Below are 23,264 nucleotides of genomic sequence, written 5' to 3' on the forward strand. Positions count from 1 at the left end.
GATTTTGATCAAATTCTGCTAAATAGAAACACTGGAAAAGGATTCATAATAGAAAATAGACGTGTACTAACCTGCTCCTCCCAGCACAGCATGAGGCTGGAGCCAAAGAGCTTCCAGTCGTCGACGACTGCAGTCCTTTTCCTCCACGTACTTTGCTGTGGTCCTTGCAGACATTTTCACACTGTAATCACTGTCAGGTCTAAGTAGGAACAGACATTAATTTGCACACTGAAACAAAGACAGAAGACAACCAGTATGTGTAACAAGATAAAAAAATTCATTGCTGAAATAGAACATGATAACACAATTATTGGTCTGATTAATAAATGGGAATTTCTCAAATTCAGGATTAGAGAAACAAGTATACAATTCGGTAAGATTTTGACACTTAATAACAAAAAAGGAAGAGAAAAAACTACTGCAAGAGTTATATTTTGTTTGTTGCAAGATTAATTTAACTTCGGAAGATCAATGTAGAATTATGGCAGTACAAAGTAAGTTGGACCGTTTCTATCTGAATAAGTCACAGGAAGTGTGTGAGATCGCGGGCAAAATTAATTGAATCCGACAACAAAGAAACTCACTGGTCTTCTGGTGGATGGCAAGGAATGCAAGGATTCCAAGATGATAGAAAAAGAAGTTTACGCGTTCTACTCTGAATTATACATATCTAAATTTTCAAAATAGGATTGTAAAATACTAATTCACAACATTCATCGTCTTATTCCAAAAATTACTTCTTCATACAAGTTCCTGCTACATGATAAGGGGATTGATTTTTGTGATGATAAATGTAACAATTTTATGAGAGGCTGTTTTTTGGAAAACTGTTTTTCTGGTACTTTAAAACGATGTTATATTTTGAGAGACTTCAGCTCCGTAGACATAAAAGTGATTAGATTTGAAATTTCCGGTCCCATTAAAAACAAAGGAACTTTAATTTCAAATTATCAACAATATTTACCAAACCAAGAAACTTATGAAGACGAAATTTAAAATGGATGTAGGGAACTGTGTTTTTTTGTGAAGGTGAAATTGAACACACACACACGCACACACACTCACCCCTCTGCTCAGCCAAATTTATTGTGTGATATTATCATGCCACGTGCCAACATGATAATGACATAAATTGACTCCTACAGTACTAAGACCACAGACCAAAGACCGCATTTTTAACAATGAACATTGTGTGCATTGTCTCACACAGACAAACTCTCAGTTCAACAAAGTCCACAAACAAAAACATAATTTACAATTGCGTTTTTTTCACTTACTATGTGTGGCGAGACAGACCTTTGACAAACTCCCCTTCATTGTATGGCTTTTCAGCCCGTACAATGCTCCAAGCCAGTTGAAACAATGCAAGCGTGCTTCGTAATATTTTTTAAACTGTACCTGTTTTTCTGCCTGACTTTTCAAAGTGTCCAACTTGCGCCTGCAAAATTCAGTCCCTTTTGGAAAGTCTTTATCGATATTAGCATGAAGTGAGCTGAAGTGGCGCTGAAGATTTGAAGAAATGCGGTCATGACGTCCGTCTGACGTATCAGACAGAAGGAAAACTTCAGTGACACACGGCTGATTGGGGAAAGATTTTATTCAACCGATGTCAGAATTAAAGTGTCTCTCCTAAGCCAAAAATGTCAAGTCCCCCTGTCTTCTCCTGCCTTGAATCTTATACCACACGCCCCCACCTCACTTTGGCGCACGCACTCTAGGGCTGCTGGATGACCTCTGACCCGCCAGCCTGCCTTGTTGATTCTACACAGATGGCCAATTGCTGTATCCTGGTGCCAGGAAGTGTGCCTTCCTGGCCCAGGCCCCATAAAATCCCACGTGCGTGTGACCGGGTCACACTTAGGCTTAGAAGTGAAATATACATCGCATGAGACCTAAATAAAAATACACAACACGGGATTTCACCTCATGCGCATGTGCGTTTGACCAAAATACCAGATTAAGCGAAGCGAACACGCACAAAAAAATAAACACAAATGTTGATATGAATGTAAAAGAGCTGCATGAAACCAGGCAAAGACCCGCATGTGGCTCGCGAGCCGCGGGTTGGCCACCCCTGATTTAGACCATCTTTTATTTTTGGCCTGAGTTTGTACAAAGGTTTTGGCTTGACTTCAACAATGGGTTTGTTCAAAAGGGTTGCTCTTTGTGCCTTTTACTATCTCTGAAGTTGAATATGGCTTTTTCCATAATGTTAAATTTGATTCTTTTATTAACAATATTATTTTGTTGGCCAAACAATACATACACAAATGTCACTTCTTTAAATCAAGACCAAATATTTTGCATTGGAAGTATGATCTAAAATCCTATAACAATTCGTTAAAGCTTATTAACACCAAGCATACTGTAAAACTGACCTCATTTATTGAAAGTTATTTATTTGCTCTGGCTGTATATTTGTTTGTATATAAGATGGAGTTGCCCTGATAAAAACAAGCAAAATAAATAAATAAAAAACAAGCACGGTTCTATAGTCTTTGCTTTACTTCCTGCTACGTAATGATGATGTCATTTGAGAGACATCATTGGAGGTACCGAACCCCATCAGTTTCATATGCGCATTCACCGAACCCCTATTTGGGGGGGGGGGGGGGGGGGGGGGGGGGGGGGGTAAATGACATACCAGCAAATCAGTGTGACTGCTCCTGTTGCCTTTGCAAGACCAGTTCAGATATGCGTTATCGCGAATTTACACGACATTCAGGTGTGTTCGGCCATCCGCGGGGGGGGGATAATGGCATACCAGCTCTGCCGAACCCCTGAAGCCGACTCACCGAACCCCTAGGGTTCGATCGAACCCAGGTTAAGAACCACTGCTGTAGGGCCTATAGCAAAGCCGTGGGACGTTGAATGTTGTTGTTTCCCAGCAAACAAACCAATATTGCGTGCAAAACGAAAAGAATTTGTGCACGTTTTGTCACAGATGGAATGGAGCAGGGCGACCAAAGGCAGCTTGAACCAGGGTTCATTGGAGAACTCAAAGAAAGACTATAAGAAGCTCGACTAGGGACAAGACTAACTGAACAAAAAGACAAGATAAAGACAAGATAAAGACAGGAACGACGACAGACGAGACGTGAAGACATTAATGATCCGACGGGGGGGGGGGAGAGGGGCAGACAGGACTTAAATACACGACAGGTAACAAGAGGCAGGTGAGAATGATTTTTTTTTTTTAAAAAACACACTAATCATGGGCACACAGGAGGGGAGGGGCGAGCACACAGACAGAAATCATGACAACAGACACACAGCGGAACGGCCGGGGACGAGACGCGACACGTTTTCCAATAAAACAACCCAACTCTTGAATAGATTTTAATTAGGGTGACCAGAGGTTCTCCTTTTCCTGGACCTATCCTGCTAAAACAAAAAACCGTCCCGGGGTAATTTCAAAAATTGTCCGAGATTTTGTTGGACTGCCTCAAACATACTACAATATATGTACAGTACATTCTCAATGCAACTCACACTCCATCCCATTTCACTCAATTCAAGTTTTTTTCTGTATCGTTCGAAAATAAGTCGCGCATGAAAATGCACGTTCAAATTCCTGTGCTTTCGCCAGGGTCGTGATCCTTATGAAGATGAGTGCTTGACATGCAAGGCAGGCACTTACGTGTCTGTGGCAAATAAAGGTGCCAACGCAGCCCGCAAAAGGACAGAAGAGGAGCCCTTTCTTTTTCTTCAAATGCTTCACCGGTGTGTGGTGGATTTTCTTCGGGGGTCAGCTGGTCTTCAAAATCAAGCGGTGGAAAGGTGATTGGCTCTGGGAAGGAAAACTTCAGTGACGCACGGCTGATTGGGAAAAGATGTCAGAATGAAGTGTCTCTCGCCTTAGTCTTCTCGCTGCTGAAACTTATACCCCACCCCCCCTCGCTCGAGCGCGCGCACACTATGGCTGCTAGATGACCTTTGACCCAACCTATGACTGATGGCAAGCAGCTGTATCTATGCCTTCTGGCGCCAGTAAGTCTGCATTCCTGAAACTGGTTCCCAATATCCCACACAAATCTGACTGGGTTACAGCTTACTAAACTAATGTCCCCAACTCTCCTCCAGTTGCCCCAACTAACATGAATTCAATATTTTGTCATGTATGTTGGCATTTACCGGATTAAAACAAATTGTAGCAAAATGAGCTGTTCGTGGTAGTGTATAAAACACAATTGTTCCAGTAAGAACATTTCTTAGCCGGCAAATTTATATCCTTACAGTTTATGTTGGTACTTATGTACTAATAGTAGTAATGGGCTAGTACAATCTATAATAATAGATAGTCGTGTAGTAGCAAGTGCATTAGTTTCTAGATTATTATTTTTAAAATCCAAATCCACGAGACAAAGAGCAGAATAAAAATATACTACAGATGGGCGTATTTCTTTTGTCTTTTTTTACCAAGGGTATCACTATAAAACTAGTTAGAGTTAGTTTAAATATGTTTTTGTTATTGTATATATGTTGTTTTGCAATATTTAGGCCAATAAATGCAATTGAGATACAGACATCATGTCATTTCTGTCACAAACGACGCCCCCGCCACCCCCAAAATGACCCGGCCCACTAGAACACGCCCCGTCCACATAATGGTGTCCTCTTTTTCAGAAACCCAAATCTGGTGACCCTACTGTTAAAAGTAATAATAGTACATAATAAATATTATTATCCATCATCCACCACTTATCCAGGGTTGGGTCGCGCAGACAACAGCTATAGACAGGGAAGTCCAAATTTAATAACCCAGTCACTTCTTGGTGCTCTTCTGAAGGGATCCCAAAGCATCCCCAGGCCACCCGGGAGTCAGTCTCTGCAATGTGTCCTGAGTTATCCCCGGGTCAACTGCTGGTGGGACATGCCCCAAACACCTCTTTACTCTCTGAGAGTGAATGCAGTAGTTTGTTGTGATGGAAAGTGAAGCATAAATACCCCTAAACCTGTTAAATTAGCAAATTACAATATAAACTTTACTTTTGTGTTTTTTTTCAGATTGCAAGAATTTGTGAATGCCAGAAGCTAGTGGTTGTGTTTACAACAAAATGTTAATGCTATTAAAACTTTAGACCAGCTAGTGCTGTTACTTCCATGTTTACAACGAAATGTTAATGTGATTAAAACTTTAAAAAGGCTTTTTGGTGTACTGTCTTTCTTTGTAAATAACTCGTGCGCATGTGCAGTATATACATGTATGCACGTACTATAAGTATAAAACTAAAAAAAAAATCACAAATTTTAGCTCGTGCAGCTTATAGTCCGGTGCAGCTTATAGCTCGAAATTTACGGAGACTTGCAGAGTCTCCTCATATGAGGACATCTTACTTTGTTGTTTGTTTCATATAATCATTTTCAGCAGTCATATTTTTTGATCAATCCAAGACAGAAGTCAAACACTGCAATATGTTCTCCTATGATCATCCATCCATCCATCCATCCATCCATCCATCCATCCATCCATCCATCCATCCATCCATCCATCCATCCATCCATCCATCCATCCATCCATCCATCCATCCATCCATCCATTTATTTTCTGTACTAGTTATCATATTTTATCACTGGTACAGTACTGTAAAATTTTATGTAAATAAATAAAATCAAAACAGACTTGGGGTAAAGATAAGATTTTCATTCTTTATATCTACATATTTATGTCATGCATCGTGGCATTTGTACCTGTATGAATTTGTAGGCATCATTTCTGAAACCTTTCATTGAATTCTGTATTGTACAGCATCAAGGGCATTCAAGTTTTCATCATCATTCTTCTTTATTCAATGTTTTAGACTCATACAAAACTTGGTACATTTTGACTGTGCAGGAGACAGTCAAGAAACAGATCAGGCAGCAAAGGATTGAGACACTTTAGAACCACTCTGCAAGTACATTTCCATTTTTTGGGAGGGGGGACTGGTAGAAACAGAGACTTTCAAGTCCGTTAGGTTTACACATTTGTTGTGCAAAGCATCAGAAACACAACAGGCTAATTATTGAAGTCATGGATGTATTGAAGTCAAACTTTTTTTTTTCATTTTTGCACATGCAAATTTCTTTTAAGAACATGCAAACAGGAAATGTCCAATGGGGAAGACGTAGTAAATGACGACAGAAGACATTTGGCACCCTATTCAAGTTTGAGGTTGAAAATATTGTCTCTCTTTGAAGCACAAATCCAACACATGCCTGAAGTCAAACTGAGTGACAGTCAAAGAATGAGACAATGGTTACTGACGCAGCCAAAATTGCAACACAATTGGGTATGATAAACAATGTATGATTTCTGGTGGTAAGGTTTGGATATGACAAAATGTGATATCACACCCAAAAAAATAATTGTCTTGAGGAGGTGCACAAATTAGCACCAATTTCTTAAGGAAAAAGGAGTTTGGAAAGGAGTTAAGGAAATTGTTATTTGTAGCAATGACGGGACACAACATCTGAGCAATCAGAGGAAAGACTCCACCCGCACTTGTAGACCAGGACTTGATATGTCGTCCAAACTACACCACGAGTCAGGGAGCGAGCAATTGTTAAAAAAAAAAAAAAAAAAAAAAGCGAGGAAGTTGTGCTTTTGTTGAAATCAAAAATCTGTATTGGCCGACGATCCCCAACTCTCCTCCAGCTGCCCCAATTAACACGAATTCAATATTTTGTCATGTATGTTGGCATTCACCAAATTAAAAAAATTAGTAGTAAAATGAGCTGTTTGTGGTTGTGTATAAAATGCAGTCAACACATTTGTTCCAGTAAGAACATCACTTAACCAGTAAATGTATATCCTTTCAGTTTATGTTGGTACTTTTGTACTAATCGTAGTAGTGGGCTAGTACAATTTATAATAATAGATAGTCGTGTAGTAGCAAGTGCAGTAGTTTCTAGATTATTATAAAAATGCATGCAAATCTTTGGATTGCCCTCCACATTGGTGTCACTCTTCACATTTCATCAACTTTGCTGAGCAGAGCTCTTAAAAAATGAAGCTGATTAAGATTTACCTTTGCTCATTAATGCCGCAAGAGTGCTTTAAGTATCTTGGTGGTCATAAAAGTGTCAATCATGACATTGCACAACATTTATTGTATGATGTAGTTGATGACTTTGCACTCAAAATATGCACAAGTGTTCCTCTGTATGTTAAGTTAGGATTTATTTTATTTATTTTGGTTTTGATGTTATCTTTAGTATTTATTTATTTATTTATTTATTTATTCAATATTTCTTTTTATTGTGCTGGTGCTGGTATAGGCTCCAGCACGGCCGCAACCCTCGTGGGGATAAGCGGGTCAGAAGATGAATGAATGAATGATTACAGCTTGTTGACTGTTTCCTATTAATAAAGGTTGCGAAATGGCAAGTGCTATGGTCACTTTGTATTTACGACACATTTGGGAGGGGGAGAAGTGGGGTGGAATTAGAAGGTAAAATTGCGTTAAGGGTCTCAATTTGCTCAGACTGTATGGAAATGTGACAGTAAACCACAGGGAACAGATATAACGATCATCCAATTTTATGTACTCATAATGACAATTTAGGAGCTGAACAACAGTCATTGCAAGGGAAGGCAGCGATAGATTTAAAAAGGGTGTACAGGCATGCAGCATAAACAACCCATAGTGCCACATTCAACCTTTTTAAAGAAAAAAAAACATTTGGTCTGTGAAACATTTTTTAGGTCTTGGCAGACATGTAAGTACCCAACAAACACAAAACAAACAAAAAACAAAACATTGGCTACATGGCTCTCCAACCAACAAACCCTAAATTCCTTGACAAAACTGCCCATTCATAAAGACGGCATCCTTCCTAATAGTACCAAAGAATTTGCAACATATGTTTAAAAACCCAAAAACAAATGTGGTTTTAGTGGCAAGGGATGAGTAAGGAAACGACAGATGTAGTCTGCATGTGGTAAAAATACATTAGGAATGTGCCAGGTAGGCCACAGATGCCTCCAGTCTTCCACACACCACCAACAGAAGAGTGGCAATCCAAATCCACAAAACAAAACGGAATATAAACCTTTAATTGCACTCTGAATCTGGAAGTAAGAGGCCTAATACATTATCATCAATCCATCTATTTTATACAGCGCTTGGCTAGCCCTCATTGGGTGACTTTGGGTAAGAGGTGGGGTACTTAAAGGAATGTGCATGTTTTTGACATGTAAGAGGAAGCCCGAGTACTCGCAGAAAACCCATGCAAGCGCCTAAAGAACATGCGCTTCACACAAGAAAGAGCGGGATTTATTCGTTGCGTTTAAATAATAGTAAATTAAATTGAGGAGTGATATTTTCTAATCAAATGTTGTTATTGTTGTCTAATCTTTGGTATACAGTGATCCCTCGCTACTTTGCGTTTCGTTTATCGCGGCTTCACTACATCGCGGATTTTTTTCCCCCAAATTAAAAAACAATTTAAAAGTCAAAGTAAAACTTCTAAATTGAGGAAACGTGTCTAACCTTTAGGACAATGTAGTGTTGCTCCAAATATTTGTTTACATTCCTTTAAAAGTCCGTTTTCGTATGTTAGTACGATTACGAATTAGCATCTTTCCGCTAACTCGTTAGCCTGCCCAGTACTTCTTGTTGGTGACCGTACTTTGCGGATTTCACTTATCGCGGGTGGTTTTTGGAACCAATTATCTGCAATACACGAGGGATTACTGTACTTAGTTCGTCAATACTTCAGCAGTGGTCATTTTATTGGATTAGGGGTCACAAGCCGATTACATTCTAAGTACTGCAAAAGGCTACCAATTTGATACACACTTCTGAAACAATATTTGCTCAAATGACATGTTTATGATTTCTCACAATAATTACCAACAACAATTTAATAATGTGGTGAAAGTATAAATATCAATAACCAACAAGATGTAAAAAGATGATCACTATTACAACATATCTAATCATTGTGACCACTGTGACTTTAAAGAGCAGTTTTTTAGGTGTACTGATTGTATAGAAATTATTCCTCCATTCCTCTCTTTTGTCCATCCTGTGGGCATGATAGAAAAGTATTAAGAAAAGGATGAGAACTAAAACAATAAACCAAATATGAGGTTCACCTGTTAGAGCCAGAACAAAACAATAACAACAAAAACAAGTATGTGGCTTTTTTTTTTTTTAATTGAATCAGCTCTACTGGAGGACATTTGTTTCTGACTTGAGTTACAGTTTGAAAAATGGCACTTTTGTCCTTTTGGAGACTGTTTCTTACCAATGGACTGGCAGTGTGTTTGAAGAAGGCAAATGCTTAGCACACACCCTTAAATAAAGTACAGACACAAATCGACATGTTCAAGACCTCGGCATGCACTACATTGCTGACTTTGGATCTTCAGTGTGGGTTCACCAACTACAGGACTCAGTATATAAAAATGTTTTTTGGGATTTTTTTGTTTTGTTTTTGTTTTTATCTAGACCATTACAACAGATCCAAACAGCTTTAAGTTGTCCAGTATTCCTCACCTGTGCACATGCTTGACTGTGTGTTCAACACAGATCATCCACTCAAGAAGCCAGACTACTGCTCACATCTTGTAAAATGAGGCACTTAGTATTCGGCCACATGTTGTAAAATTGTTGTCCAAGTCCCTGTGTGCACCCCCAATTTGAATAAAGCTTGGCCATGAAAGTGGCTCCTTTGTTGTTGTTGTTGTTTTGCCTCAAAGTGACACTTGCTGATCTTTGCATTAATAATCAGAAAAGTTCCAAGACCGACATAAGATCATCTTGGTTGATAATGACTCTATTCCATCAGATGTTTGGTGCTAGCAAGTTCTATCTAAACCTCCGCCTTATTTGTCAAGACAAAATAAAGCATCCAGGGAGACCGAGAATGAGGCATTTGGATTGTAAAACATAGCTTTTCCAAATTTGGGCTTTTAAACTTCAACACCACTGGCCAAGGCAAAATATTGAAGGGTCTTCAGAATCATTTTGTAGGAAGGGTTAAAAAAAGGTTAGAAAAAGTCATCATTTTCTATCCTTCCACACTTCTCTGTGTTGGAAGGAGACACTGCAGTGGACCCCTTTAACAGCACTTTCAACTGGCTAGTTTTCACTTTACCTCAATCCAAGCCTGCTAGCCTCTGACCAGCTCACGCGACCTGACAAGAGCAACACAGACAAGCTGCTCCTTCATCAGTGGATAGGAAAACCCTCTCTCATATCTAAGCACGTTAGCACCAATCCTCATCCTCTCTCTCCCTGAGGCTTCCTGTTCCTCTGCTGTTTGATGCAGAATTTACCCCAAAGGTGAAGTGGTACCCGTTAGGTACCACATCTGCACGCTCTTGTGTGGCCGCCGCTGTGACGGGCACAGCGGCAGCATCATGGGAAGATGAGGTGGTTGCTGAGGCGCCAGCTCTGGCAGAGTGCGATAATACTTGACTGCTAACAGCGTCCTGGAAGTCCTCCATGTCTTCCAAAAGCGCTTGTTGAGAAGCTCCCTGCAGCTGATGGGCTAAATTTGGATCAGAACCAATGCAGGTCACCGGTATCGGGGAGCGGTCAGTGTCCCCGTGCAGGCGCTCGTGTTCTGAAAGGCCACGGCTGACACGAGTGTGGTGTCCAGCCATAGTGGTGCTGGCAGCAGAAGAGAGGGGGGAGGAGTTTGCAGTCTTATAGGCCACGGCAGGACGAGGAGTGAGGGGTGTTTGGGGGAGCTGCCTGCGACCACGACCCGATGTGCTTGAACCAGATGGGGCGGCTTTACCCACAGTGCTACCATACTGAAGGAACAAAATAAACAAAATAAATTACCTTATGTAAATAACATAATTGCGAAAATGCAAATGTGTAATTTATACAGAATGAAATTGATGCTCCTAGCATTTTGGCTCGGATGCAGCGACAAATTCACATTAAATTAATCTCTTATCGCCTGCCTGTATTTTCAAAAAAGGCTGAAGGATTCAAAATGCCAAATATTGGTGCTGATAATTGGACAATATTTGGTCTATCCTGAGTTTAGAGTTTCTATACCTCAGTTTTACGCCTCCCACACTTTCAAAACTCCAGAGACTCTTGAGCACAAATGTCAAACACAAGGCCTGGGGGCCAAATTCGGCCCACCACATCATGTTAGCACCAGTCCTCATCCTCTCTCCAACTAAGGTTTCCTGTTCCTCTGCTGTTTGACGTAGAGTTTATCCCGTTAGGTACCACATATGCACACCCTTGTTGGCTGGAGGTTTGTTTTTAACCGATGTGCAGCACTTTGAGCTGCACATTTTGATAAATCAACGTTGGTTGATTGATATTACGTGGCCCCCAAAGGCAAATAATGTGCGTCAAATCAATGTTTCTTGTAAAAATACAAAACATGTAAGCAGTCTTCCCTTTTAATAAAAATGAGATATTGCACTATTTTTTTTACAATTTTACTGTCAAAATGAATGACATTTTTTTGTGTATCGGATTCTGTTGTGTATGTGAGGATATGAAGGCCCATCCATTTCTATTTAAGTCATTAATGGCCCCGTGAGGGAAATCATAACTATGATGTGGCCCACAACAAAAATGAATTTGACATCCGTGTTCTAGAGTGTGTGGCAGCCGTAAAACCTTTGAAAAAAAACTCATGGTTGCTCTATATAGTACATTTTTTACAGTTCACAAGTGGGTCTGGAATGTAAGCCACAAGATAAACAGGTATTTACGGGACTGTGACATTAGTACACCTTAAAAGATGTGTCATTTAAAACTAACAGAAAAATAAGACAGTAAGATGTTAATTTTTTTTAACAATTCTAATTTTCTCTGGTTACTTAGCCACACAAACGTCCATAATCTTGCCTAAACGACACAAATAAGCATGTTTGTTTGGATTTTTGACACCATTTGTTAATATAAATAAGTGAATGCATGTTTCAGGATAAAAACAACAGACTTCATTGTTTTACCAGCAATTAACTCACTTGTTTAAGGATGGCGGTGTCTTGTCCCTCTCCTGGAGATGTGGATCGGCTTGGACCGGCTGATTTAGCGTGGCTTGTCTCTCTAGAGCCATAACGCTCGCAGGAGTAGTAGCGTTGTTTCTCGCCTGCAGAGGAATGATGCCTTCTCTCGTGCGGGCGACTGCGGTCACGCTCCCTTGCTCGTTCTCTAGACATACCTTCGGCCGAGGGGTCTGTAAATGAGAAATAGACAAAATCACAAAAATGTAGCTTCATCTTCCTTTGTTCTTTGAAAGTAATCCATTTTTTTCTTGACCTAACGCAATAGTCTAACTTTGGTTATTGTGGTAAAGTTTTTTTAATTTTCGTACTTCTTAGGATGACCTAAAGCTCCAAAATTGTGTACTGTACATATTAGGGGTGAAACGATTCACTCACACCCCGATTCAATTTCAGGTGCCGATTTCGATCTTTTAATTTTTTGTTCATTTATCACTTATTTTATGACCAAAAGATGTTTTTATTTTAAATGTTTTGTGCTTGTTACAAACAGTAATATTTTGGAATGGATTTGTTACAGCCTTAGCATGTACGTATGTATATTAAAAAAAAAGAAAGTTTTCCAAACCATAAATTCACAAACATATTTTGGGAAAAATACTTTGCTAAACTTTTGAGTATTGACAAAGACAATTTGTTCACACCTGGAGTTCATCAGTAGGTTTCTGTGTTTGAAACCAATTAGACTTCAGAAAGTAATCATGGGGAGAAAAAAAATTATTTAGCTGGACAAATAGATCAAATAAACGCAAACACTTTCAAATCTAAAGACTGGACACTGGAATGTAAACGTATGCTTGAAATAAAGCCATCAAGATTCAGTGGAATTCTGTTGGTTCAAAGCTGGACTTGAATGTTTTTTTTTTTTTTTTCCTGCAAAGTGCCCGGAATGGTCAAAAGGTTGGTTTGCAGTTGGTTCAGCCATGTTTATAAACTTTCATCCCTCCCTAAGCCTTAAGATTAGGTAGCAAAATGCAGTCGGGCTGGATGTTGACTTGGATTTTTCATATTGTGATTTTGACTTTGCTGTGAATTATATGACATAGATGAGTAACAAAACATTCTGCTTCTCAAGGAATTGGCCTGGGAATAGACAACGATGCAAAAGAAAACAGATGTCCCAACAACCTTTGAGTCTGGGCTGTACACATCTGATGTCCAGTTGTCCTATTCACGAACAAGTGTAAATGAAGTCTGAGGATCACCAAGCGGATGATGGCGGCGGTCATTTCGAGGCGGGTGTAATCGTCTCTGCCAACATACCAATGACTATCTGTGATGACAGAATGCCACCTTCTTCTTTTGCTCCAAACATCCCTTCGGGGTCACTCCCCTCACCGCGCCTTCATATAATGCATAAAAGACCCTCTGTCTCATGTCTTTCCTTCCTGGTAAATGCACATCCCCATTTGCAAAGACAAAACCAGTAGTGTTATACATTGGGAGGTGGGCGGGAGGAAACGAAACCATTCAAAAGCCTCAGCTATGATTGGCATTTGGGACAAAATGCTGCATCACCTTTGATCAACTTGACAATCAACTGGATAGACAATCTAAAATGTTATCACGTTATTAATCCCTAGTCAAACCTAATTTTGACCTCTTGAAATGACACAACTTTTCTAACACTAATTCTGGTTTGTCCCATTTGTTACACAATTAATTCACAATCAATGTCTAGTTGCAGTTTTGTAAACTGAATTACCTTCTCATCTGTTTTTTTCTCCAATGTAAGCATTTGTTGTAGAATATAAGAATTTCATATAACATAAATACGTACAATACCACCAAGTTAAAAAACTTGGCGTATGCTGTTAAAGTTTATTGAGTTGTTGAAGATGTTGACATCCATGTTGGGGTCCCGCAGGACAGCCGTGCTGAGTACAGCCATATACTGTACATTCTACAGCGTTATAAACTTACTCAACAAATGCAGACCACACAATCTGTGTAGTAACGAGCACTGAAGCACGGCAAAACACCTTTTATAGTCTGTTGATTTAAAACAATGTGCATCTATTCTCTTTTATCTTGAGCTTCTTCAGAGTGAAACTGTTGACCTGATCAATCTTGAGATTACAGGAATCAGAATTTCTCTGACATGAAAACAAAAAAACCCCCAGAATTATTTTCTATATTTTTGACCTACCAACAGTACTTGGCGGCTGCACCGATGTAGCTCTATCCAGGGATTTTTGCTTTTTCTCTTTGTCCTTGTCCCTACGTCTGTGGCAGCGGTGGTGGTGATGATGATGATGGACTCGGTCCTGGCCTTGGACTGCTCCAGATCCTGCTGATGATTGATGTTGGCCTGGTCGTATCAGGTTATAATCCTTAAGAATCACTTCCTGGTTGTGCTGTGGGGTCAGCGAGGAAGCTGAGCGTCTTATGGGACTGAGGTCAACAATTGGCTGGAAATGGAAACAAAGCAACAGTAAGGAGACTGTAGAGTGATGGTGTGTCAAATCGTGACATTAACCAAACCACTTGACTGGATCATGCCAATAATCACACCACCAATGATGGAAGCAACTTTTTGTTTAAAGACTGTTACACAACATGTTTTATTCCTTAATCTGTTAACCCTCCAAGTACATTTACTAAAAAGGTTGGAGAAGAAAGACCTTAAATCCATATGATTACATTGGACAGTGGACTAGGGTATTAGTCAACAAAGAACAGAATGGGTAATGGTGATAACATTACAATTTCTGGCTCGCTGCTTGGGAAGAGTACTAAGATTAATTATCACAATGACACTGTTTTGTAACAAGGACAAAACAACTAAAAAAGCAAAATATTCAAATTATGGTGTTTCGTTATTGTTCAATAGCAGAATGTTGTTGTTGTTGCTGTTGTTGTTTTTTTGCTTATTGGCCACTGTCTCAAAATGTATCAAACTGGCTTGGTCAGTTCAGGAAACCCTCATAACAAAATAGATATAGATGCATGTTTGTAAGTCTTGGAAAAGCTCTCTCCACTGGCGCACTATCACGTTATAAAGAGATGGATTTTTCACCCCTCATTATTTGGCATCTTAATTCAGATGAATATTTATGTTAATTATACAATCACTGACTGATTCAAACTTCTAAACTTCTAAGGAAGAACTAATTGTTCTTCAATACACAATAAGCAAAAGAAATATTTCCAAGCTACCTAAAGGTGAGATTGTTGCTCACCAAGATATTTATAATGCACCAATTTTGTTTTTCCATTGTTTTGTGCAAGCTGAGTTCCTTGATTTATACTCCATCCATCCATCCATCCATCCATCCATCCATCCATCCATCCATCCATCCATCCATCCATCCATCCATCCATCCATCCATCCATCCATCCATCCATCCATCCATCCATCCATCCATCCATCCATCCATCCATCCATTTTTTATACCGCTTGTCCCCACGGGGGTCGGTGGTGTGCTGGGGCCTAGCCCAGCAGTCATCGGGTAGTAGGCGGGGACACCCTGAATCAGTTGCCAGACAATCACAGGGCACACAGAGACGAACAACCATCCGCACTCACACCTAGAGGCAATTTGGAGTGCTCATTCGGCCTATCAAGCATGTTTTTGGGATGTGGGAGGAAACCGGAGTGCCCGGAGAAAACCCACGCGGGCACGGGGAGAACATGAAAACTCCACACAGGGAGAGCTTGGAGGTGGAATCAAACCCGCACCCTCCTAACGGTGAGGCGTACGTGATAACCAATGTCCACCAAGCCGCCTGATTTATATTTTATAGTCATCTTAATTTGGGGGAAGACCATGACTTACGTTGACTCATGTTGAATATTACAAACACACATTACACACACACACATATTTGAGTCATTTTCTAATTCTATGTGTTCCTACTCCAGAGTACCACAATTAGAGACATTCTTGGACAACAACAATACAACACAGAGTGTACATGTCCTTGTAGCAGGTATGTTGTCGTAAAATGATGCTATGAAAATGCACAGACACAGTGTGACAAAATTTAACAATAAACTTAAATGCTTTTTTTGTTTTATGTACCAAAAGAAGACAATATAAAGAAGGGCCAGACAACAACTTTGACTGTTGACTGAGCAGTAAATGAGAAAAAATTGATATTCTAAAGCAGCAAAGCAGATTCTGCCCCTACTTTGGATGTGTCAAACAAACACTAGAGAAAATGAAGCTTCGAATTTTCTTCATGAACCAGTTGACTCCTTTAGATAGCACTCTATGTTCAACATTGGCTGGAAATTTCTTAAACCACTTTATTTAAACCAACAGTGCCATTTAGAGGAATCAAAAGTACAACTAGCTCATGAAGCAAATATTAAACTTCAGTTTTCCATCACTAACAAACACACAGATTTACAGAAAACTACGGGGCTGCTATTTTCACACAAACACAGTTTTAGAGAACAGAACTGTACGACTGCAACCCGCTGTTGACAGCTAGCGACGTGTGCTCAAAATGAAATTGCTTGATGATTTTGTTGCATGTATCATTGTATGTAATCTAAATAATAACACTGCATATTGCATATGGTTCATTTCCTCCATGAGGATGCAAACTCTGCACTGAGATGACAAAAGCTCACTGGCACAAAAACAGACATTAGAAAGGACAAAGGAGAGGAAAAAAGAGGTGGCACAACAGGTGGTACATACTGCCAGGTGGGTCCCAGGGGCGTGGCGAGGGTGGCTCCGCTATCAGACAGCACACACAAGAGGGAGGTGGGCAAAATATTAGCAATGGGCATCCAAATTAGGAGAAAGCGAAGACAGAAGAAGTTAAAGGTTGGCACTAACTCATCCATTTTTCACCAACATTCTATAAAAACATCGCAATCACTTCAACTTTAACAAGTAGCACAGGCAGTTTGTTCTTATAGTTCTGGCATAGTTTCCCATCATAGAAACACATGTTGCATGTTCTTTCACTAGCCCTAGGACTATGACCTTCCATGTGTTGGGTGGAACGTGAAACACATGATGCACAAAATATTACATGTGCCCCAATGATCAATTTAATATGTGTGTCTATACCTTGGCTCTGGCTCGAAATCATTTTATTTACATGCATAATGCCAACCTCCTCTTCCAACAAGCCAAAAAGCAACATAAGAAAAGTGCATGTCAGGTGATGCGGGAGAGCGGGGAGGACAGCGAGCGGGAGATAAACTAGCAACAACTGGATATAAACCCTGGTTTAAATAAATAAATAAATAAATAAATAAATAAATGAATGAATAAATAAATAAATAAATAAATAAACAAATAAATAAATAAATATCCATAAAAAGCTACTGCAGTTCACAGAATGGTATTGAACTGAACAATTTAAATTGATAAGTTGACTGAAAATGAGACATAAGATGGTTTAGTAGTTTTTTTGTGATCAAAACTTGGAATACAGTATTCTGAATATTTTTATGTTCTCGGGCCTCCTATGTATCAGTCAAGTCTCCTTTAGTGCGTTGTAGGAGAAAAAGAAATCCTGGAACTGGCCCTGCATGCTGAACGTACTGTACGAACTCCTCTGGAAAAAAGTGGAGGTAACGTAATGGCTTGGGCTTGCTAAGCTTCTTCTGTACAAATTGTTGGGTTGGGATGTGTTGTTTGATTTCCATCATATTGCAGCCGCTCACAATTTTGGTGACGTAAATGGGTTACAGGCTTAATGCAGTTACTGCTAGCAAAGGACGAATAATAAAAAAAAATTATAAACACGCTTCTAGTCATTATCAAGATTGTCTCTTCCATAACCTTTGATAAAAATATGGTCTTTTATAACAAATAATATGATTATCAGATCCAGATGTAACTAGCGGCAAACAAAAACGTAATTATTGATCTCTTGTCTCATATTCGTCTTTTGATGTCAACCCCAATAGAAAGGAATTGGCCTTTCTGTTATCATTATTGGTGGGAAGTGTACTTGCAGAGATACCTTTTTACATCAAATATATTTCAAAATAAACATCTGAAAGCAAATACTTTATGAAACAGACACCGTTTCCTGAAAGGCGCCCAGCTTACGTAATACTCTGCATTGAGCCGAGGCAGAGAAGCTGCTCGGCCATGACCATCCAGGCTTGGGTATGCCTCGGTGTCTGAGATGTTATCAACTGGCTTCATTTCAACCACTTCCTGAAAATAAAATAACAAAAATAAAAGTATGCATAACAAATTCCTTTTATTGTTTCAGTTGTTCTTGGGTGTGGTGCTATTTTTGTGAGTGAGTGCATGTGTGTAAACCTGAGGCCTTGCAGAACACTGTACATCTTCCGACTGGCCTCTTGGGAGTTTCCTCCGGCCTTTGGGTCTCAGTGCTGTCAAAGAAACATCTCCAGACTGGGAATGTTTAATGGAACTCTTCTGGTCAAGCCTGTGATAAAAACAACAAAATTGTGTATTATCTCTATTCATCTCAAGGGAATCTAGAATTTGTAAACTTTGGAAGCAATGTAGGCCAAATGGATACGTGTGAGCAACCAGTGTTGCTAATTTAACAATGGAATCGCTTTTTAGAACCAAAAGTGTCAAATCCAGGTCCAGAAAGTAAAAAGCTGGCCAGAGTTTGTGAAGCACCTGTGGCTAAAGCCAAACTGTGGAAATGCTTCTACTTTTTAGACCTGGATTGGACACCTGTGTTCAGAACCATTTCAGACATGATTCTAAAGAGCCAGCCTTTTCAGGCCAAGCGAAGTCGTGTCGTCAATGTTATCTGACTGGCCAACAACAAGGGACTCTGTCTGTCGCACATGCCCATTTCCTGGTTTTGTACTAAACAATACAAAACTGCTAAGGTTCTGGAATTCCATGCTACCAGTCGAGACGTCCTACAGATGCCCAGTGTGCTTGCGCACGCATACTCGCAATTTGCCATAACATAACATAACATAACATAACATAACATAACATAACATAACATAACATAACATAACATAACATAACATAACATAACATAACATAACATAACATAACATAACATAACATAACATAACATAACGTCATCACCTACTTATATAATATTGGGTATAATTGCCACCAAATTCTTTGACTGCAAACACTCACATTGTGTCCTTGTTAACCAAGGTGGTGGTAGTGGTTCTGACAGGTGGAAGAGGCGACGTCTTTGCTTCTGACTCAGGGTGTAGCGGTAATAGCTGTTTGGGACTGGGTATCGGGGGCTCTACTTCCTTGATATGACCAAGGGGAAGTATTGGACGAAACAACGCTCCCAGTTTACTCTGCAATACAAGAAAAAGTTATTATTGACAAAGGTATAGGACTGTACCTCATTATTTATGACTACAAATGGTGGAAATAAAGTATACATCCTTGGTTACTGTAAAAAAGTAGCTTGTTTAAGTATCTGTCCTTTTATGAGTGTTATTTTTAAATTTGAAATATATACTTTTACGCTCTACATTTCAAAACAGGTATTGTTCATCTTTTGCGGGCGTGCTGGAGCCTGTCCCAGCAGTCTTTTGGGGGTAGTTGGGGCGCGCCCTGAACCGGTCGCCAGCCAATTGCAAGGCGCATATAGACAACCATTTAAACTCAGAATTGCACCTACGGCAATTTGGAGTGGTCAGTCGGCCTACCATACATGTTTCTGAATGTGATTAAACCAGGCACCAGGAGGGACACCCACGCAGCCATGAGGAGAACATGCAAACTCCACACAAGAATGCTGGAGCCGCAATCGAACTCTGCACCTTCAAACTGTGAGACGGAAAAGCTAACCAGTGCTCCACCAGGATGCCCACTGTTATTGTTATGTTACAAATAGGGTCTTAAAATTATATGCACTTGTCATTGATGACACAATGTAAAAAACAAACAAACATGAAGATAGATGTAAAGTGAACCACGATTGAGATCTTGATTGAGATTTTGGGGCCTTATGGGGCGGGAAAAACAGGGAGAGCAGGAAACGTTAACAATAATGGCAATAGATTCAGAGAGGAAAGATATTCCCTGTTGATGGCAAATGCTTGTGTCTTTAATTAGCCTAAAATCCACCATCATCTGGTGTTGATAAACTTATATTTTGATAAAAACATCAAAACAAGGTGTATTTTCTATGGTTATGCATCTAAGTTAATATTTTCAGTCAGATCTCAATATTAGCAAACTATTGGCGTCTTAAAATTATATGCACTTGTCATTGATGACACAATGTAAAAAACAAACAAACATGAAGATAGATGTAAAGTGAACCACGATTTCAGATCTTGATTGAGATTTTGGGGCCTTATGGGGCGGGAAAAACAGGGAGAGCAGGAAACGTTAACAATATTGGCAATAGATTCAGAGAGGAAAGATATTCCCTGTTGATGGCAAATGCTTGTGTCATTAATTAGCCTAAAATCCACCATCATCTGGTGTTGATAAACTTATATTTTGATAAAAACATCAAAACAAGGTGTATTTTCTATGGTTATGCATCTAAGTTAATATTTTCAGTCAGATCTCAATATTAGCAAACTATTGGCGTTGCAGTTTCAAAAATGTGTGACATGTTGGATGAGTAGATTTTTGTCAAAGTCAGATGTCAAAGACTAACATTCTTTCATTCTCTGCCACACTTATCATTACAGTACATGTACACTTATGACTTACCAATGTTCAACAATGCAGTAACCCAGGGGTTTTCAACTGTTTTTGTCCAAGGGACCACCAAGAAGCAACCCGGGTGTTAGGGTTGGTAGATTAGTTTCATCCTATGCTTATAACTAAACGTGTCCTGTTTAACAAAGTAGTAGAACAAACTGCTAAGATCCTTTGAACTGATTGACCAGCTGCAGAGGAAGCAATCTAAGTTATTCTGTTTCCCCTAACGTCGTAAAAGACCCCCTGCTATGCTTTGACCAGCGGCCAGGGGTTCACCCCCATCCTGACCACTCTCACCCCCACCCTGCTTCTCTCAATAAAAATGCTCTTGCAAGAGGCCTGAGTTAGACTTCATTCGATCATCGCACTGTGCACAGCGACAAATGACTCTCCACTTGCAAGTGCTTCAAAGGGCATACTGTCTCCCGTGTGGTTCTTGCAAAATAAGTTAGAGTGAGCACCACTCTAACACCGGGGACCATTGCTTTGGTGGAATATTATTTTATTTTGCACCAAAGAAGGATAGACCTATACATACTGTTTATTTGCATCTGTATGTTTCACAACATTAGCTGGAAAAAAAATCAAGTCTAAATAATAAATCCATTTATTTTAAATTTTTTTACAATTATTTTCCATTTCCAATTTGGCAGACCACCTGCAATACCGCCACGCACCACTAGAAGGCCGCGGACCACCGGTTGACAGGTGCAGAAGTAACCTATTATCTGGCTGCAATCTTTCAAACTAAATTAAAGCAAACCCTACAAAAAGTCTCCACAAATGTACCTGAACTCCTCCTGATGGATGCTGCTGCTGAAGTCTCTTGGCTCGATTCTGCTTATAGTAATCAAAGATCATGAGAGCTGCATACACTTTCCCCACAGTCAGCTCATTGTCTGGAAAACAGGGCACACAGGAGATGGCGCCAGAGTGCAAGTAAAAGAAAAAAAATGCTAGTGATCAAGATTGCTTTGTCAATTGTTTCCATAGTTTCTAAGAGAAATTAGACTTACATTTGTGTGGCGTCACCAGCAGGTCAACAGTCTTCTGTGACAAGCTGGGCCAAACTCTGTTTAATTCTCTTTTCAGGTCAATATCACATAGATGCTGTGCTAAGACTCCTGTGAAAGCAAATGTATATTAGACTTATTGCTTTTATTCTTCACAAAGATCATTGCAACATTCCAGCTGCAAAGAATTGAAAATGGCAAGCTTCCAGTCCCTCACCAGATGCCAGCTTGATCTCGAGGGCTGTGCGAATCAGAGCCATGAGTGTGGAGGTGAAATGAACTGTGTTGTCCTCTGCAATAGGCATGTTCATCCTCACCAAACGCTAACGGGAGTGGCAGAAAAAGATAAGGCAGTTTTATAAACCGGAAAATTCACACAATCACATGTAGGAAATTGTAATAATAATTTGCATTTTGAGCTGTAACCCACTAAAAGGATATTGTTAAGTCGAACTGTTACTAAATAGTGTAAGTTAGCAGTTACCCATTAAATCGGAACATTTAGAAATGTTTTAAAATTAAATATTTTTGGGACCAAAAAAATAATCTTAATAAGCACATTTTAATGTCAAGAATTATGAAATATTTGACAGTAATATGTAACAGGCTGAGTAGTGAGTACCTATTAAGTATATTACTTTTTTACAGATTTTTTTTCTTTTTTCAGAACAGAGCTTTTACCATAGAGCATTTTCTAGCTGTAATTGAACAATAGACTCTCATAGGCCGTGAGTATGTACAATATACTTGCATTCTCTTGGAAAAGCAAAACCGTCAGTAGTGGATATAAAAAAGCCTACTTACCCCCAAGTCCAAAAAAATATTTTTGTGAAGATTAATCATGTCAGGACTGTTTCCAGCATTCTACACTCTGTACAACTCGTTGAAAATTTAAATATTTTTAAACAACCGAGATAATGTGGTTGGACAAGTGTCTTGTAAGTGGGGATGTGGCTGGATGCAAATTAATAACTCAAATTCTAACTGATGTTAAATGGGAGTCACTAATTAAAGTTCGATTGTGTGCACTTCATGCAACTCCATTCCAACAGGAGTGTGTAGAATTTTTATATCCACTATACAGTATCTGCAATGTTTAACAATTCTTTTTTTTTTTTAGTTGAAAAGGAACATTTAGAAACGTGTCTCTTGTCCGACATAAAATCAAAACTATCAAAATTCCTGAAAGACTTTTAAATCAACTAATATTTAGTTTTTTTTATGTTGCGTACTCAAATAATAAAAATTTTCCGAAGGCCACAGGACTGTGGAATAATAATGTGCAGCCATTATTGGTTCTAATTTTCGGTAAACCATTCCAGTCTGCGCTGGATTGTATTCATTGCTCATGCAGAATTCACATAATAAATGCATTCACAATAAAGCAAGGCAGCGTGGGACATGCACATTTGTATACAGATTTTTGAAGCTTTAGAAACAGTGCAGACAAGACAATGACAGAGATGAAGTCAAGAAAAAGGAGGTGGACAATAATGGGGAGGTATGCGTAGTATTGTGTATGCATGGAAAGTCATCGGCACATAGTGCTGGAAATATTTTAGAAGTATTTCTGTAGTGATTTTGTAAAAAGAAAACAAAACATAAAATCTAAAAAAGCTGGTTGAGAAGAGCGTATAAATTGGGAGTGAAGTTCCTGCATTGAGAACC

General features: G+C 39.4%; 1 protein-coding gene across 1 annotated transcript in view; it reads right to left on the bottom strand.

Moving 5' to 3' along the window:
- Nucleotides 1-5,766: 5,766 nt before the first annotated feature.
- cacna1bb (calcium voltage-gated channel subunit alpha1 Bb) overlaps nt 5,767-23,264 on the bottom strand; it is a 120,539-nt gene continuing 103,041 nt past the window's right edge. Inside the window, exons 41-50 of the mRNA XM_088392772.1 lie at nt 21,814-21,919; nt 21,600-21,707; nt 21,373-21,482; nt 19,039-19,214; nt 18,220-18,349; nt 18,001-18,111; nt 16,630-16,668; nt 14,127-14,388; nt 11,939-12,150; nt 5,767-10,750 (exon numbers count right to left, since the gene is read on the bottom strand). Of these exons, the coding sequence (XP_088248898.1) occupies nt 10,199-10,750; nt 11,939-12,150; nt 14,127-14,388; nt 16,630-16,668; nt 18,001-18,111; nt 18,220-18,349; nt 19,039-19,214; nt 21,373-21,482; nt 21,600-21,707; nt 21,814-21,919 (1,806 nt within the window). The 3' untranslated portion in view covers nt 5,767-10,198. The remainder of the gene's footprint in view (nt 10,751-11,938; nt 12,151-14,126; nt 14,389-16,629; nt 16,669-18,000; nt 18,112-18,219; nt 18,350-19,038; nt 19,215-21,372; nt 21,483-21,599; nt 21,708-21,813; nt 21,920-23,264) is intronic.

The sequence above is a fragment of the Syngnathus floridae genome, chromosome 12 (assembly GCF_059516105.1).
Source record: "Syngnathus floridae isolate MCC-2025c chromosome 12, RoL_Sflo_1.0, whole genome shotgun sequence".
NCBI lineage: Eukaryota > Metazoa > Chordata > Actinopteri > Syngnathiformes > Syngnathidae > Syngnathus > Syngnathus floridae.